The sequence below is a fragment of the Pseudophryne corroboree genome, chromosome 2 (assembly GCF_028390025.1).
Source record: "Pseudophryne corroboree isolate aPseCor3 chromosome 2, aPseCor3.hap2, whole genome shotgun sequence".
NCBI lineage: Eukaryota > Metazoa > Chordata > Amphibia > Anura > Myobatrachidae > Pseudophryne > Pseudophryne corroboree.
The window spans coordinates 666,770,967-666,788,939 of NC_086445.1; the positions used below are offsets into that span (position 1 = coordinate 666,770,967).

The 17,973-nt window shown below is 43.9% G+C and overlaps 1 protein-coding gene across 4 annotated transcripts in view; it reads right to left on the bottom strand.

The window, feature by feature from the left end:
• TFEB (transcription factor EB) overlaps window positions 1-17,973 on the bottom strand; it is a 228,852-nt gene that overhangs the window by 6,431 nt on the left and 204,448 nt on the right. For all 4 annotated transcript variants that reach the window (XM_063955055.1, XM_063955053.1, XM_063955052.1 and 1 more), the window contains exons 4-7: window positions 8,656-8,736; window positions 8,399-8,519; window positions 6,538-6,594; window positions 5,694-5,769 (exon numbers count right to left, since the gene is read on the bottom strand). In XM_063955055.1, the coding sequence (XP_063811125.1) occupies window positions 5,694-5,769; window positions 6,538-6,594; window positions 8,399-8,519; window positions 8,656-8,736 (335 nt within the window). The remainder of the gene's footprint in view (window positions 1-5,693; window positions 5,770-6,537; window positions 6,595-8,398; window positions 8,520-8,655; window positions 8,737-17,973) is intronic.

Here is a 17,973-nt window from a genome sequence, read left to right on the forward strand (position 1 = left end):
CAGGTCACCTCTCAGCAGAAAAAGACACCGTCTTTTCAGGCTCAGTCCTTTCGTCCCCATAAGGGCAAGCGGGCAAAAGGCCACTCATATCTGCCCCGGGGCAGAGGAAGGGGAAAAAGACTGCAGCAGGCAGCCTCTTCCCAGGAACAGAAGCCCTCCCCCGCTTCTGCCAAGTCCTCAGCATGACGCTGGGGCCTTACAAGCGGACTCAGGCACGGTGGGGGCCCGTCTCAAGAATTTCAGCGCGCAGTGGGCTCACTCGCAAGTGGACCCCTGGATCCTGCAGGTAGTATCTCAGGGGTACAAATTGGAATTCGAGACGTCTCCCCCTTGCCCGAAAGGAGCCACTACGGACTACGAGAAATAGATTTATCGGTAAGTAAAATCTTATTTTCTCTAACGTCCTAAGTGGATGCTGGGACTCCGTAAGGACCATGGGGATTATACCAAAGCTCCCAAACGGGCGGGAGAGTGCGGATGACTCTGCAGCACCGAATGAGAGAACTCCAGGTCCTCCTCAGCCAGGGTATCAAATTTGTAGAATTTAGCAAACGTGTTTGCCCCTGACCAAGTAGCTGCTCGGCAAAGTTGTAAAGCCGAGACCCCTCGGGCAGCCGCCCAAGATGAGCCCACTTTCCTTGTGGAATGGGCTTTTACTGATTTTGGCTGTGGCAATCCTGCCACGGAATGTGCAAGCTGAATTGTACTACAAATCCAACGAGCAATCGTCTGCTTTGAAGCAGGAGCACCCAGCTTGTTGGGTGCATACAGGATAAACAGCGAGTCAGTTTTCCTGACTCCAGCCGTCCTGGAAACATATATTTTCAAGGCCCTGACAACGTCCAGCAACTTAGAGTCCTCTAAGTCCCTAGTAGCCGCAGGTACCACAATAGGTTGGTTCATGTGAAATGCAGAAACCACCTTAGGTAGAAATTGAGGACGAGTCCTCAATTCCGCCCTGTCAGAATGAAAATTTAGGTAAGGGCTTTTACATGATAAAGCCGCCAATTCTGACACACGCCTAGCTGAAGCCAAGGCCAACAGCATCGACACCTTCCACGTGAGATATTTTAAATCTACCGTAGACAATGGTTCAAACCAGTGTGATTTTAGAAATCTCAACACAACATTGAGATCCCAAGGTGCCACTGGAGGCACAAAAGGAGGCTGTATGTGCAGCACCCCTTTCACAAATGTCTGAACTTCAGGTACTGAAGCCAGTTCTTTCTGGAAGAATATCGACAGGGCCGAAATTTGAACCTTAATGGACCCTAATTTTAGGCCCATAGACAGTCCTGTTTGCAGGAAATGCAAGAAACGACCCAGTTGAAATTCCTGTGTAGGGGCCGTGGACAATCCAAACGGCAGCGTCTGAAACTGATAATGACAGTTTTGTACTACAAACCTGAGGTACCCTTGGTGAGAAGGATATATTGGGACGTGGAGATAAGCATCCTTGATGTCCAGCGACACCATATAGTCCCCCTCTTCCAGGTTCGCTATCACCGCTCTGAGTGACTCCATCTTGAATTTGAACCTTTTTATGTAAGTGTTCAAAGATTTTAGATTTAATATTGGTCTCACCGAGCCGTCCGGCTTCGGTACCACAAATAGTGTGGAATAATACCCCTTCCCCTGTTGTAAGAGGGGTACCTTGATTATCACCTGCTGGGAGTACAGCTTGTGAATGGCTTCCAGAACTGCCTCCCTGTCGGAGGGAGACTTTGGTAAAGCAGACTTCAGGAACCGATGAGGAGGAAACGCCTCGAATTCCAGTTTGTACCCCTGTGATACTACCTGTAGAATCCAGGGATCCACTTGCGAGTGAGCCCACTGCGCGTTGAAATACTTGAGACGGGCCCCCACCGTGTCTGAGTCTGCTTGTAAAGCCCCAGCGTCATGCTGAAGACTTGGCAGAAGCAGGGGAGGGCTTCTGCTCCTGGGAAGCGGCTGCATGGTGCTGCCTTTTTCCTCTTCCTCTGCCCTTGGGCAGAAAAGAGTGACCTTTTGCTCGCTTGTACTTATGGGAACGAAAGGACTGAGTTTGAAAAGACTGTGTCTTTTTCTGTTGATGTGAAGTAACCTGGGGTAAAAAGGTGGATTTTCCAGCCGTTGCCGTGGCCACCAGGTCTGTTAGACCAGCCCCAAATAACTCCTCCCCCTTATACGGCAATACTTCCATGTGCCGTTTGGAATCTGCGTCCCCTGACCACTGTCTGGTCCATAATGCTCTTCTGGCAGAGATGGACATTGCGCTTACTCTTGATGCCAGGGTACAAATATCCCTCTGCGCATCACGCATATATAGCAATGCATCCTTTAAATGTTCTATAGTTAACAGAATATTGTCCCTATCCAGGGTATCAATATTCTCAGTCAGGGAATCCGCCCATGCGACTCCAGCACTGCACATCCAGGCTGATGCGATTGCTGGTCGCAGTATAACACCAGTATGTGTGTATATACTTTTCAGGATATTTTCCAGCCTCCTATCAGCTGGTTCTTTGAGGGTGGCCGTATCAGGGGACGGTAACGCTACTTGTTTAGATAAACGTGTGAGCGCCTTATCTACCCTAGGGGGTGTTTCCCACCGTGCCCTAACCTCTGGCGGGAAAGGGTATAGTGCTAATAACTTATTAGAAATTAGCTGTTTTTTATCGGGGGAAACCCACGCTTTATCACACACCTCATTTATTTCCTCAGACTCAGGTAAAACTATTGGCAGTTTTTTCACATCCCACATAATACCCGCCTTTGAGGTATTTGTAGTGTCAGAAAGGTTCAATGCCTCTTTCATTGCCGTGATCATGTAACGTGTGGCCCTACTGGACATTACGTTTGTCTCGTCACCGTCGACACTAGATTCAGTATCTGTATCTGGATCCGTGTCGACCCACTGAGGTAGCGGCCGTTTTAGGGCCCCTGAGGGTGTCTGAGACGCCTGAACAGGCACTAATTGATTTGCCGGCTTTCTCATGTCGTCAACAGTTTTTTGTAAATTGCTGACATTATCACTTAATTGCTTAAACACAATCATCCAGTCAGGTGTCGACTCCCTAGGGGGTGACATCACTAACACAGGCAACTGCTCCGCCTCCACCTCATTTTCCTCCTCATACATGTCGACACACGCGTACCGACACACAGCACACACCGGGAATGCTCTGACAGAGGACAGGACCCCACTTAGCCCTTTGGAGAGACAGAGGGAGAGTCTGCCAGCACACACCCAGCGCTATATATATACAGGGATAACCTTATATAAGTGTTAATCCCTTATAGCTGCTGTTAATCTAGTTATTTGCTGCCAAAATGCCCCCCCTTCTCTTTTTTACCCTGAATCAGATGCAGTACTGCAGGGGAGAATCAGGGAGCCGTCCTTCCAGCGGAGCTGTGAGGGAATAATGGCGCCAGTGTGCTGAGGAGATAGGCCCCGCCCCTTCACGACGTCCTTAACTCCCGCTTTTTTGTGTAAAATGGCAGGGGGAAAAATACATCCATATAGCCCTGGAGCTATATGTGATGTATTCCTTTTGCCAGCTAAGGTATATGTGTGTTATATTGCGTCTCAGGGCGCTCCCTCCCAGCGCCCTGCACCCTCAGTGACCGGAGTGTGAAGTGTGCTGAGAGCAATGGCGCACAGCTGCGGTGCTGTGCGCTACCTTAGTCTTGAAGACAGGATGTCTTCTGCCGCCGCTTTCACCGGACCTTCGTCTCTTCTGGCTCTGTAAGGGGGACGGCGGCGCGGCTCCGGTGACCCATCCAGGCTGAACCTGTGATCGTCCCTCTGGAGCTAACGTCCAGTAGCCTAAGAAGCCCAATCCACTCTGCACTCAGGTGAGTTCGCTTCTTCTCCCCTTAGTCCCACGATGCAGTGAGCCTGTTGCCAGCAGGACTCACTGAAAATAAAAAAACCTAACTAAACTTTTATTCTAAGCAGCTCTGGAGAGCTACCTAGTTTGCACCCTTCTCGGCCGGGCACAAAAATCTAACTGGCTTGGAGGAGGGTCATAGGGGGAGGAGCCAGTGCACACCACCTGATATCTCAAGCTTTTATTTTGTGCCCTGTCTCCTGCGGAGCCGCTATTCCCCATGGTCCTTACGGAGTCCCAGCATCCACTTAGGACGTTAGAGAAATAAGAATTTACTTACCGATAATTCTATTTCTCATAGTCCGTAGTGGATGCTGGGCGCCCATCCCAAGTGCGGATTGTCTGCAATACTTGTACATAGTTACAAAAATCGGGTTATTATTGTTGTGAGCCATCTTTTCAGAGGCTCCTCTGTTATCATGCTGTTAACTGGGTTCAGATCACAGGTTGTACGGTGTGATTGGTGTGGCTGGTATGAGTCTTACCCGGGATTCAAAATCCTTCCTTATTGTGTACGCTCGTCCGGGCACAGTATCCTAACTGAGGCTTGGAGGAGGGTCATAGGGGGAGGAGCCAGTGCACACCAGCTAGTCCTAAAGCTTTTACTTTTGTGCCCAGTCTCCTGCGGAGCCGCTATTCCCCATGGTCCTTTCGGAGTTCCCAGCATCCACTACGGACTATGAGAAATAGAATTATCGGTAAGTAAATTCTTATTTTCTATGTATTCTATTTGGGTATTTGTGCTCACAGTAATAATTATTTTATTTAGATAGCACTCTTTCTCAGATAGGACTCAAGGCGCTTAATAGATAGTATGAACATAACAACAGTACAAAAACTATGAGTATAATAAACAATTTTAGCTTTGCATGAAACACAGTATAGAGATCAGGCCATTTTGGGTTATTCATCCCACTCTTGATAGATCCAGGGCATTTTAAGAATACGTAGGATAATACTTGCCAGAAAAGGCAATGATGGACTGAAGATTCTTGTAAGTTAATCAGAACCATGCATTTTTCATTCTGGACAGAGTACCAGGTGACGTAGTCATGTTAGGTGCACTACATTGTTTACAATGTGCAAATCAGCAATACATGGAACTAAAGGCCCCCATACATCAGAGCACCACTTTCCCAATCTGGAGGTACTAATGATCTGTCGATAGGCAGCCATCAAAGATCAGCGTTCCATTGGGGAAATTAATCATGTTAAAAATCACTGAATTGTTGATACCGACCGAAAATCGGGGAATCGGGATTTCTAAATATTTAATATTCCCGATTCCAGACGGGATCGGGAAATTGTAGCAATACGCTGCTGCTGTATGGGTGCCATTAGCAATATAAGGAAAAAATGAATAGTGAACTAACAGGAGCCCACTGCATAAACAATTCCATGGGCATACATAGAAATAGTACAGTATGTCCACAATAGGCATGTCAAGAAATGTATTTATATATTTATATTTATATCTTCATATGCTGGTAGGTGTCCATGTTGATCGTGCTTCTGCCTTACAGAAGTCACATGCATAGTTTCCACCTGTAGCTACAACTGTTAATCAGCTACCATATATATGTATAATGTGTCCCTCCCACCTCTTATATTGTAAACTCATTTGCACAGGATCAGTCACCTTCTGTTTCATGTCAATGTGTGTTTCCTATTTGTAAAATTAACCTCTCTATGTATAGCACTGTGTATAGAATGGCATTTTATAAATAACAAATAATAATAATGAGAAATGAGTATCTCTGTGTTATTGTTTCCATACTGCCACACATAACTTATGGATCTTCAATGTGTTAAAGAACTTACAGGTCATTTGTTTTTGGAATCAAAGTACCCAGCTCCTTTATACGATCATTGATGTTAAATCTTCTCCTCCTCTCAACTGAAAGTTAAAAGAATAAACAAAAATGAAAACTGGCAATAGCGGACAAGACAAGAGGGCTGGGATTTATTAAATTATTGTTGTTATTATTATGATTCTTTTTAAATGGATTTTAAAACCAAAATCAATTGAATCCATTTATCAGAAACAAGCTGCAACATTGCTAAATGTGTAGTCTGCATAAAATAGCATCCGATATGTGATCATTTCTAATCAGTTCATGTGAAAACCCTTCAATCCCTATTTACCCATATGTGACGTGCCCAATTTGCCTAACATCTATGTATCATATGCTTTTTAGGAGGTATATTTAAGCTTACTTGTAGATGATAACTGGTATGCCTTATTTAAAATTGTAAATATAAAATATGTGTCTGAAACTTGTTTTCTGGCTACTTTATAGCTGCATTTTAGCAATGAACTGTAAATCATGTATCATGGATATTTAATCCTACTCATGTGATTAGGCCTGTCTCACCATCGAGAATCAGGTCTATAATACGTGACTCTTTTTGAGCAGTTTAGCAAACTGATGTGTGCCATTATTTGTATGGATTCCTGGTCATATTGTGGTTCTGTGTTCTGCCAGTTTGATAAAATGCAGTGTAATGTAAATTTTTCACCCCCAGCCCTATGAAGAGAAGAAAGGAGAAGTGTCACTAACATGGTAAGGAATAGAAGTATGGAGTGACACCAGAATGTGTACAAGTAGATTAAGTAATGACTGAAACTAGAAGTATCAAGTGCTCCTAAACACTACTGTCTTACTCATGTTATGTGTGTCCTTCTTTTGACGTTCACGTACAAGTGCACGATTCTCTGCATCTGTAAGAACACAGTGGAGTCATTGCAGTATATAAGCAGCATACAAACTATAAAGACAATAAAGGTGATTTATGAAGCTGCAAAAATGTGGGCCTGCAGTGCAAATGGCATCTTGTGACATTATGTGCCTTTTATGGTGCATTTGCACTCATTTACATGAGTAAGGGCATGGCTTTCCTTATAAAGAGAAGCCACTTTCGGGTGCTCAAACTTCTGCTGATCTAAAGGAGCTGGGTGGGTGAAGTTTTTTCTTTATGAGTACAAGCTACTGTATGTGCAGGAAACAGCTCACATTCCCCACATAGAAAAATAGTAATGTACGTTATGTTGGGGTTGAAATACTTAAATGAACTTAAAAAAATTAATAATGTACTTTTACAGTCATTCCCAGTTTATCCGCTGACTTTAGGATTTTTAGAAGTAGTGGCGTTTGGAACTTCTTTTGTGTCAAGGAGGTGCACTCTATATAGGAAAGTCCAATAGAGGCCACTAGCTCATGCACACATATGAGGTCATCCTCATATGTGCATTACAACCCCCCTGGCATAAGCCTGGAAGTGGCGACGTTGCCGGGACAACTGGTGATAGCAAGAACTGGATAAAGGATACCAGCTGACCTCACCAGGTAGGCAATGATGTACGCAAATGACAAATTATAAATTCAATCTTTAATGCATCTCACCTAAAGATAGTAAACTTTATATAAGAGGTGGTAGTACAGCTTAACCCATTGAGTGTGGACAAGTGGGATTTGCATCCACGTAAACATACAAAATGTGGTGGATGATTCTACAGTCGGGCAGTAAAATAAAAAAACTAATCTAGTCAGGGAAGAGGAAGCAGGTCACGGAAGTTATTGCTACTGCATGTGATGATGCCACAATCAGTGATGTAGCAGATGCTGTAGTGGGGGAGGAGGTCCTCTATTTCGCCCATCTGGCACAAAGAAATATGGGGACACACTTGAAAGAAAGAAGTCTCCTCTTTCCAAGTACAGTATGTGTCCCCATGAAAGTTACTATATGGTGATCAGTGTGCCCACCAGACAAACACCTCAGCTGCAGAACACTAAGAGTATGGAAAGATCTCCCCATCTCCGGCTCCATTAACTCATTAACACCACATTTAAAATATGGGAGTACCCAGTCACCAGACAACATCACCTTGCACTATGGAATACACTGCTTTAAATAGATATTGGAGGAAACTACATGTAATTTCCCCATACTGACATCTGCACACTCAGGGGTACTTTTGTTTGAAAGAGAAGACATCCTACACTACACAAAACATTACAATTTCCAGAGTTGGGGATGCCTAGACCTTCCCCATCCTGGATAAAAATAAATTAAATTAAAAATAAATAAATAAAAAGATCCCGTTATTTCATGCAGTATGTTTTCAAAATGATATGCCTTGTTGGGCTACCATATTATTTCTAAACATGCATGATCATTTTCAAGCGCAGATGCTGTTTTGAAAACATAAGTGAAGAATCTGGCTTTTTGACATTTTGGGAAAAGTGGATTAATGCTAAAACAAGAACGACAAAGTATTTCTTTGTAGTGTTTATGAGAAAACTATAGGCTCAACACAGGGGTTAAAAAACCTACAGCGGCAAAGAGGTTAAAGTGACACACAGAACATGGATGCACTATAATACATATTGGATCCAGCAAGCCCTCATCCTTTAAGTGCATGGTATGGGGTTTTGCTTACAATGCTGTGTCCCATAGACTAAACTCCCCAATAAAGGAAAACAGGGCAGATAACATCAAGCAGCAAAGACATGTTAGCGTATTACCTGATATTTCTTTTTTTATTGCCAGATCTGCTGGGCATGAATTGCTGGTAACACCTACAACAGTATCACTTAGACGCGAATCATCGCTGTACAGTCCCAAGTGACTACTGGAAAATGGCAGCTAAACAGAAAAAGAGAATAAGAATAAAGAAAAGAAAAACAGGAAACATTAAAACCATAAACCGGTCAGAAGACAGACAATCACTACAGACACATGTACTAGCAAGTGACTTACACAAATGAACAAACATACATACCGTATTTGGCATGGACAGGGCAGGTTCTGTGTACCCAAACATGTCATCTAGACCCATGATGCTATCAATTACATCATCCATCTGCAAAGGAGTACCAGTGGTTGAGTCATAAAATATCTATACAATGTCCAAATAAATGTATTCATTTTACCCTATAAATACAAGTTGCAGAGGCTGCTAGTAACTGTACAGTATGTAAACACTAAATTTAGAATACTGGTGCAGTTTTAGTAATTTTCATTGAAGTAATAAAGTAACTTTGTTAATTAATATTTCTGCTTTGCTGACACACTGTAAAAGAAGAATTTGTGTAGAAATATTCACACACACCGGCTCTAATTTGTTAATTGATGGTAGTTTTGCATTGCAGCAAGTGAAAATAGGGTGTGCAATACCCTGATAGGAATGAAAAAAAGGGCAAAAGAAAAATGATTCACTGCGCAGCTGACGTTCATCTCTCATATCAATGGCACATGGTGCTCCACAGTTTCCACATGGGTTATTCGCAATGGTGCCATTTGTCCAAATACGACACACCTTCACTACAACAGTTCACAAACTGCGCTGTTTCAGAAATACTGCCACTCTTGGCCAAAAGGCAATAATCATCAGGTGATATGTGTGCAGACGGCCTATCATACACCTTATATATCCACCAAGCCAGCGCACGACACGTGATGTACTTCATGGGCTATGCGCTGCTGACGTCAGATGTAGGAGGTGGTCATGATAATGTGACTCCACCGTGCATATATATATATATATATATATATATGTAGACTTATGGATTAGTATTGTGCCACATGTGCGATAAGACGGATATGTTGTTTAAAAGGCTAATCACTAAGACACTCCCCTATGCTGCTGTAACCCTCAAAGAATATAGGGATGGTAAAACCCTAAAGACAATGTAGGAAAAAGAGGGGATGAGGGTGAGTAGCGACCTCGTTGTCCGTAAAAAGTGTAAAATTGCCAGTATGTTTAAAAATATTAAAAGCTATTTATTAACATAAAATTCAAACATAAAGGAGAAACATAAAAATTGGGACAATAAAATACACAACTGATCTAAAAGCACCAGATAAAAGAGCAAATTTAAAAGTATCCTTATCTTAGAGTGAGGTAGGTACAGGTCACCCACGCGTTTCGTCTGATGAGACTTCTTCACAGGGTAGGGACAAAATGAACCTTGGCAGCTATTTATAGCCATATCCCTTAGTGGGAGGGTAGTGACATCATTAGAGGTCATGTGATCTAATTAGTTAACAGACATTCTTATATATATAAATCTGCACACACAGCAGTGGATAGCAGCTCAATGGAGGGTTGCACATGATGTTAATAGTTGGGAACGAGTGTTTACAAGTCCAATGTGCAGAGAACAGTCTTTAAAACTTGTGAGTAGCGGTATTTCGCCACACTTCCGGCTGCGGCGGACGCGGCGCGTCACTTCCGCCCCACATCCGGTTTCTTCTGCGCATGCGCACGCGGCGATTTTGCACGATCACGAGCTGTATGTTCATGCAGGGTTCAGGGGCTCCTATTACATAGAGTGGACTGCAGTGTTCAGTGTGTCCATATAGCGGCGGCCATTTTCAGCAGGATTATGTCCATAGGGCAGTGGTTCCCAAACTTTTTTAGTCCAAGGCACCCTTTGGGTCTCCCTGACTTTTTCAAGGCACCCTTACGCCAAAATAATTACCGAAGTGTACCTTTTTTAAAGTAGTCGGGTCAATACAATGCTATCAGTATTTAGATGATTTAATTCAGTCCCGGAATTGACGTCAGACACCCGCCCTGCGTTTGCCTGGACACGCCTGCGTTTGCCCAATCACTCGTGGAAATGGTCAGTTGACACCCATAAACGCCTTCTACCTGTCAATCTCCGTGCGAACAGATTCGTCGTAGAATCCTTCACTGTGCAATGACCCGCTGTGTACTCGTACGACGCACCTGCGCATTGCAGTGCATCCGCAGATCTTCCCCGTTCTTATTTGATCGCTGCGAAAATCCGCAGCGTGCGATCAGGTCGGAATGACCCCACATGACTTTTTGCAGAGCAATACTGGTCACCTACATCCATTTAAACCCCCCCCCCCCCAGACTTTATATAAAATAACAGGTTCTTTTTGCAGTCAAATAAAATCAATCTAAAAAGGTTCCTATGCATCCATCCACCAAGACCAGCCCCCCCACCCCCCCGCTTACCAGCTTGTCCTTATATAAAGGGCCCTACATACACACTTAAAGATTTTACTGAACGATATGAACGTTCTCTTTCATTAATAAATGAGAACTCGTTCATATCTTTCAGTGTGGAGGCACCACCGTTGAACGATGCGCGACTCCGCGCTCGTTCATCGTTGGTGCTGGCTTGCTCCTACCTGCAGGCCAATATGGACACTCTCGTCCATATTAGCATGCAGGGCTATGGAGCCGGGTGACGGGGGGAGTGAAGAAACTTCACTCCTCCCGTTCCCGTCTCCGTCGTCAGGTCGTTTGACGGCCGTCGGGCAGCTTGGCGGTGGGTCGCCGAGTGTGTAGGGCCCTTAAGTCACAGCAGGCACCCCTCTCCTATAGACTTCCATATGCAGCATCTCACATACAGTATCATGTACTAATATTTTAATACTCACTTTTTCAGCCAGCTCCTATGTCGGCGGCCAAGACTTCAATCAGCCGTCAGGACCCTTGCCCAGTGCACTCCTTGGCCACTCCAGCCTGCTTACACCTGCACCCTCCACTGATTCCAGTCACAGGTTCCCCCACCCCCACAACACCATCCCTTCCCTGCCAGGTGACTCCAGTCACCGGTTACTACCCCCCCCCCCACCACCTGAGCCGAGCAAAACATCCCACCTCCGCAGGTAAGTACATGGCAAGTGACATCCCGAGCCGCTGGCTGACTTTGGGCACAGCCTGCCAGCAGCTCTTACACATCCGGCACTCTTTCTCCCCCGCACCGGTGGCCGCTCCTGCTGGCCGCACTACCCCCCCCCCCCCCCCCCAGCTACTCAGTGCGTGGCCGCTCCTGTCCCGTTCTGTCCCCCCGGATAACCACACAGTGGTGGCTGCTCCTGCTGCCCGCACTTTCCCCCCCCCCCCCCATTCCAGCTACTCACTGCCGCTCCGGCCGCCCGCACTCAGCCGCCCGCCCGCACTCAGCCGCCCCCGCCCCCCCGGCTACTCCCTCAGCCCGGCTGCTCCTGCCGCACACACTCTTCCCTCCGTACCCCTCCCTTCCCTGGCGCCGGCTAGCTTCACACTGCCCGTGCGCTCAGGTTACTCCAGTCCGCACTACACATCCCCCCCGGTGCCGGCAGCTCACACACACACAAAGAAAAAAAAAAAAAAAGGACATGAAGATGTGGCTACTAGGCTGCGGCACCCCTGTGACAGCGCTGCGGCACCCCAGGGAGCCGCGGCGCACAGTTTGGGAACCGCTGCCATAGGGTCTCAGTGTGCGGCGGCCATTTCTTAGTAGTCCATTGTGTGGAAATGACTCTCCAGTGTTCTCCAGTGTCATAGCGACGGTTCCACACATAGAAATAATAAATGAAAGTATCAGAATAACATCATTCTTATTGAGAAGCACCCATTGACTTTAATAGCAAAGAGATGACTATATTAAGAACAGTGTTGTTAGTGACGCAGACTTCTTAGTATAAATACAGTAAACATTATAGTGCACAGATGATTGAATAGAGCTGAGAGAATTTAGAGATTGGAGTGAATTAATGATAGGATAATGAGATTAAGACATATAGTGTATATCTGAAGTACACCGTGGATGTGATTACAGAGATATGGAGGTGTGAGTGACAGTGCTTATGTGAATCCTATTTAAATATCGTGCTCAGTGTGACCAAATACATGCGGGTAAGTGAGGAGTATATTCCTTTCTTAGGCATTTATTTCTGTTCCATACAGTACCTGATCTTCCCAGGTGGTCCCCCCTCGCTGGTACTGATCAGGCCCGACGCTGCTTGGCTTCCAAGATCGGGCGTATTTGGGCATTTCCAGCGTGGTATGACTTATAATTTTGTGCCCTCCAGATTAATACTCCGGACCGCAATATTAGTGCTAATTTACTAATTGTGAACTTGTAGTTAGTCCAAAAAACTTTTTTTGGGGGCGGTGTGGGTTAGGGGGTATGGGGGGAGGGGGGGGGCGGAAGGATGGCTTTGGGTGATTGAAGCTATTGTGGATGGGGGGGGGGGGAAAGGGGGCGAGAAGAAAGGGGTGGTGCGTGTGCAGAGGTTTACAGAGAATGTCGAACGGCGAGTATTAAGGAGTAAAATACCGTATTCTAAAGGAAGGGGGCGATCTCGTAGCTGTCATTAAATCCTTTTGGCTGTAGTGTCTGCAATTGAAATATCCAAAACATCTCGCGACATGACAACTTGTTAGGGAGATCCCCTCCTCTGTCTCCCAGTTTCACCAGTTCAATGGCCTTGAAAGTCAGGGCTTCCGGATTAGAGTTGTGTGCGTGGATGAAGTGTTTAGACACGGCATGGCTCTCCACTTTGTTTTTAATATTTCTCACGTGTTCTTGTATCCTTAATTTCAGGGGTCTTTTTGTCTTCCCTACATACTGTCTACCGCAGTTGCATTCCAGAAGGTTTACCACTGATTGGGTGTTGCAGTTCATGTAGTCCTTGATTCTGTACTCCTTTTTCTTTTCCATATCGGTGAACGTTTTCCTGCTGGGGTGTAGATATCTACAAACATTGCATCGTCCACATTTGTAGGATCCCACACATTTGGGACATGTGTGGTCCTTCTCTTGAGACGCCTTCAGCATACTTGGGGCTATCAGGTCCTTCAGGTTTCGCGATTTCTTAAAAACTATTTCGGGATGAGGAGGGAGGATTTCTTTCAGGATTGGATCCATCAATAAAATTCTCCAATGATTCCTAAAGGAGTCTCGAATTGATTGTTCGTGCCGGTTAAAAGTTGTTATAAATGCAGTGGGAGTCTTTTGGTTTTTCCTTAACTTTATAATCAAGCAGCTTTGTTCTGTCTGTTTGGTTAGTTCTGGAAATGGCTTCTTTCAGGATGGTATCTGGATATTCCTTCTGTTTGAATCTGTCCCTGTACATTCCCAATTGAATCTGGCAGTCCTCCGGTTTGCTACAGTTCCTTTTTATTCTGCTGAATTGGGAGAAGGGAATATTATTCTTCCAACTTTTGAGGTGGTTGCTCTTGTAGTGGAGGTAACTGTTGGTATCTACTTGTTTGATGAAATTTTTTGTCGGAACTTTCCCGTTCTCTCCTGTGAGGACCAGGTCTAGAAATTCAATTTGTTCTCTATTTGCGTTGAAGGTAAAAGCTAAATTCATCACATTGGTGTTGATATGCTTATAAAATTGATTAAAACATTCCATATCGCCATCCCAGATAATTAAAATATCATCAATGTATCTCCGGTAAAAGATGATATTGTTGGTAAAAACTTGATTATCATAAATAAAAACTCTTTCCCAGCTGCCCATAAAAAGGTTTGCGAAACTGGGCGCAAAAATTGTGCCCATAGCGGTGCCACACCGTTGTAGATAAAACTGATCCAAGAACTTCAAATAATTATGATGAAGGATAAAATACATAATGTCACATATAAAATCTTTATGGTTGTCTGTTAGAGAAGCATCTTTGTCCAGATATTCTTTACAGGCCGTTACTCCCTTGTCATGCTCAATACATGTGTATAAGGATTGTACATCTATTGTGACCCACATGTATGAGTCCTTCCATTCAATATCTTTTAAAAGGTTTAAAACTGACGTTGTGTCCTTAAGGTACGATGGAAGATCCTTCACATATGGTTTTAAAAAGACATCAGCATATTCCGAGAGGTTGGATGTAAGTGAATCTATACCCGCCACAATAGGTCTTCCGGGCGGGTTCTCCAAGTTTTTGTGTATTTTGGGTAGAAAGTAAAAGATGGGGGTAGTGGGTTCTGATCTCATTAGAAATTGATACTCATCTTTACTGATGGTCCCTGTTCTCAGACCCTGTAGTAGGAGCGTCCTTAATTCTTCAACGTAGTCATCCTTTGGATCTCCTGTTAATTTTTTGTACGATACTCCGTCTAACAGCAATCTTTCTGCCTCTAGGATGTATTTGTCCCGATCCATGATGACCAGACCCCCCCCCCCTTTATCAGCTTGTTTCACAATAACTCCTTGATTTTTCTGTAGATTTTTCAAGGCCTCACTTTCCCTGTTTGTAATATTTTTCTCCTTTATCTTCCCTTGGTCAATGTCGCACAGATCCTTCTTTACTAATTCGTAAAACATACTAATATTGCTTCCTTTGGACTCAAGGGGATAATATTTAGAGATGGGTTTCAGGCCTGATTTGGAACGGCTCTCGTAATTTGTTATGATTGCATCCTCCTTCTTTAAAAAATGTCTTTTTAATGTAAGTTTCCTAACGAATTTGTTCAGATCGATGAACGTCTCGAATTTATTAAGACCCCCTGTCGGTGCAAAAGATAGTCCTTTACTTAGGAGGGATATTTCCAGTTCTGTTAGTTTATGTTGGGATAAATTGAAATGCCTCTCCCTCTTGGATCGGTTAATGATGTTGCAATGTTCTTTTTGTGTTTTCCCTCCCTCCTACCTCCTCGGTATCCTCTTCTTCTGTAAACCTCCTTTTTAGGGGCGATGCATGTCGTATGTCCTCTTTCACTGAGTATCATGTGGGATATTTTGGTCTTGCGCCTGATCGTTGGAATAAAAAATCCTGATCACTATTTGAACCATGTCGCTGTAGTGCCGTAAATCTATTAGACGTCTTGATATTGCTTGTCGGAGTATCTCTACTTTTATTCTGTGTATTATTTGCCCTTGTGGTGGCAGTCCTCCAATTTCCTCCGTCCGTCCTCTGGTGGTCATTTGTTCTGAATCTGCTCCAATTCTTCACTCTCCCTTGCTCGTAGTTTTTTTTTGTCCCTTGTAAATTTATTTTCCTTTCCTTTAATTACCTCGTCCTCTATACGTTCCATCTTCTTATTCAGTACTCCTTCGTTAACTTTATAGTCCTCCATGTCTTTGAAAGGTTCTAGTTCTTTTTCTTTAGTCTTGATTTCCATCTCTAAGGATGAGAGGGATTTTTTCTTTTCATCGACAAGGAGTTTCATAAGGTCTATAGAGCAGGTATGTAATATCTTGTCCCACTTTTCTATGAATGCTCCTTCCTGCTTGCCAAATGTGGGTTGTTTGAGTAATCTGAGACCCCTTGGAACCCTGTCAACTGATAGTGTTCCAGGCCCATGATATCCCACCAAGTCTTAACTTCCTTGGTCTTTCTATTCCCCAGAATAGATCATCTAAATCACATGGTTGGGTAGGTTCGTTTACAGTGATATTCTCATTAAAGATTTTTTTACACCACACATTCCATCTACTAGTATGTTCTGTGTTCCCCAACATTCTGAAGGTTTGTACACTTGCACCAGGCCGCAATAAAAAATTATAAATTATGGCGGGTATAGATTCACTTACATCCAACCTCTCGGAATATGCTGATGTCTTTTTAAAACCATATGTGAAGGATCTTCCATCGTACCTTAAGGACACAACGTCAGTTTTAAACCTTTTAAAAGATATTGAATGGAAGGACTCATACATGTGGGTCACAATAGATGTACAATCCTTATACACATGTATTGAGCATGACAAGGGAGTAACGGCCTGTAAAGAATATCTGGACAAAGATGCTTCTCTAACAGACAACCATAAAGATTTTATATGTGACATTATGTATTTTATCCTTCATCATAATTATTTTAAGTTCTTGGATCAGTTTTATCTACAACGGTGTGGCACCGCTATGGGCAACATTTTTGCGCCCAGCTTTGCAAACCTTTTTATGAGCAGCTGGGAAAGAGTTTTTATTTATGATAATCAAGTTTTTACCAACAATATCATCTTTTACCGGAGATACATTGATGATATTTTAATTATCTGGGATGGCGATATGGAATGTTTTAATCAATTTTATGAGCATATCAACACCAATGTGATGAATTTAGCTTTTACCTTCAACGCAAATAGAGAACAAATTGAATTTCTAGACCTGGTCCTCACAGGAGAGAACGGGAAAGTTACGACAAAAAATTTCATCAAACAAGTAGATACCAACAGTTACCTCCACTACAAGAGCAACCACCTCAAAAGTTGGAAGAATAATATTTCCTTCTCCCAATTCAGCAGAATAAAAAGGAACTGTAGCAAACCGGAGGACTGCCAGATTCAATTGGGAATGTACAGGGACAGATTCAAACAGAAGGAATATCCAGATACCATCCTGAAAGAAGCCATTTCCAGAACTAACCAAACAGATAGAACAAAGCTGCTTGATTATAAAGTTAAGGAAAAACCAAAAGACTCCACTGCATTTATAACAACTTTTAACCGGCACGAACAATCAATTCGAGACTCCTTTAGGAATCATTGGAGAATTTTATTGATGGATCCAATCCTGAAAGAAATCCTCCCTCCTCATCCCAAAATAGTTTTTAAGAAATCGCGAAACCTGAAGGACCTGATAGCCCCAAGTATGCTGAAGGCGTCTCAAGAGAAGGACTACACCTGGCCCAAACGTGTGGGATCCTACAAATGTGGACGATGCAATGTTTGTAGATATCTACACCCCAGCAGGAAAACGTTAACCGATATGGAAAAGAAAAAGGAGTACAGAATCAAGGACTACACGAACTGCAACACCCAATCAGTTGTATACCTTCTGGAATGCAACTGCGGCAGACAGTATGTAGGGAAGACAAAAAGACCCCTGAAATTAAGGATACAAGAACACGTGACAAAATATTAAAAACAAAGTGGAGAGCCATGCCGTGTCTAAACACTTTATCCACGCACACAACTCTAATCCGGAAGCCCAGACTTTCAAGGCCATTGAACTGGTGAAACTGGGACACAGAGGAGGGGATCTCCCTAACAAGTTGTCACGTCGCGAGATGTTTTGGATATTTCAATTGCAGACACTACAGCCAAAAGGATTTAATGACAGCTACGAGATCGCCCCCTTCCTTTAGAATACAGTATTTTACTCCTTAATACTCGCCGTTCGGCATTCTCTGTAAACCTCTGCACGTACCACCCCTTTCTTCTCGCCCCCCCCTTTCCTCCCCCCCCCATCCACAATAGCTTCAATCACCCAAACCCAACCTTCCGCCTCCCCCCCACCCCATACCCCCTAACCCACACCGCCCCCCAAAAAAGTTTTTTGGACTAACTACAAGTTCACAATTAGTAAATTAGCACTAATATTGCGGTCCGGAGTATTAATCTG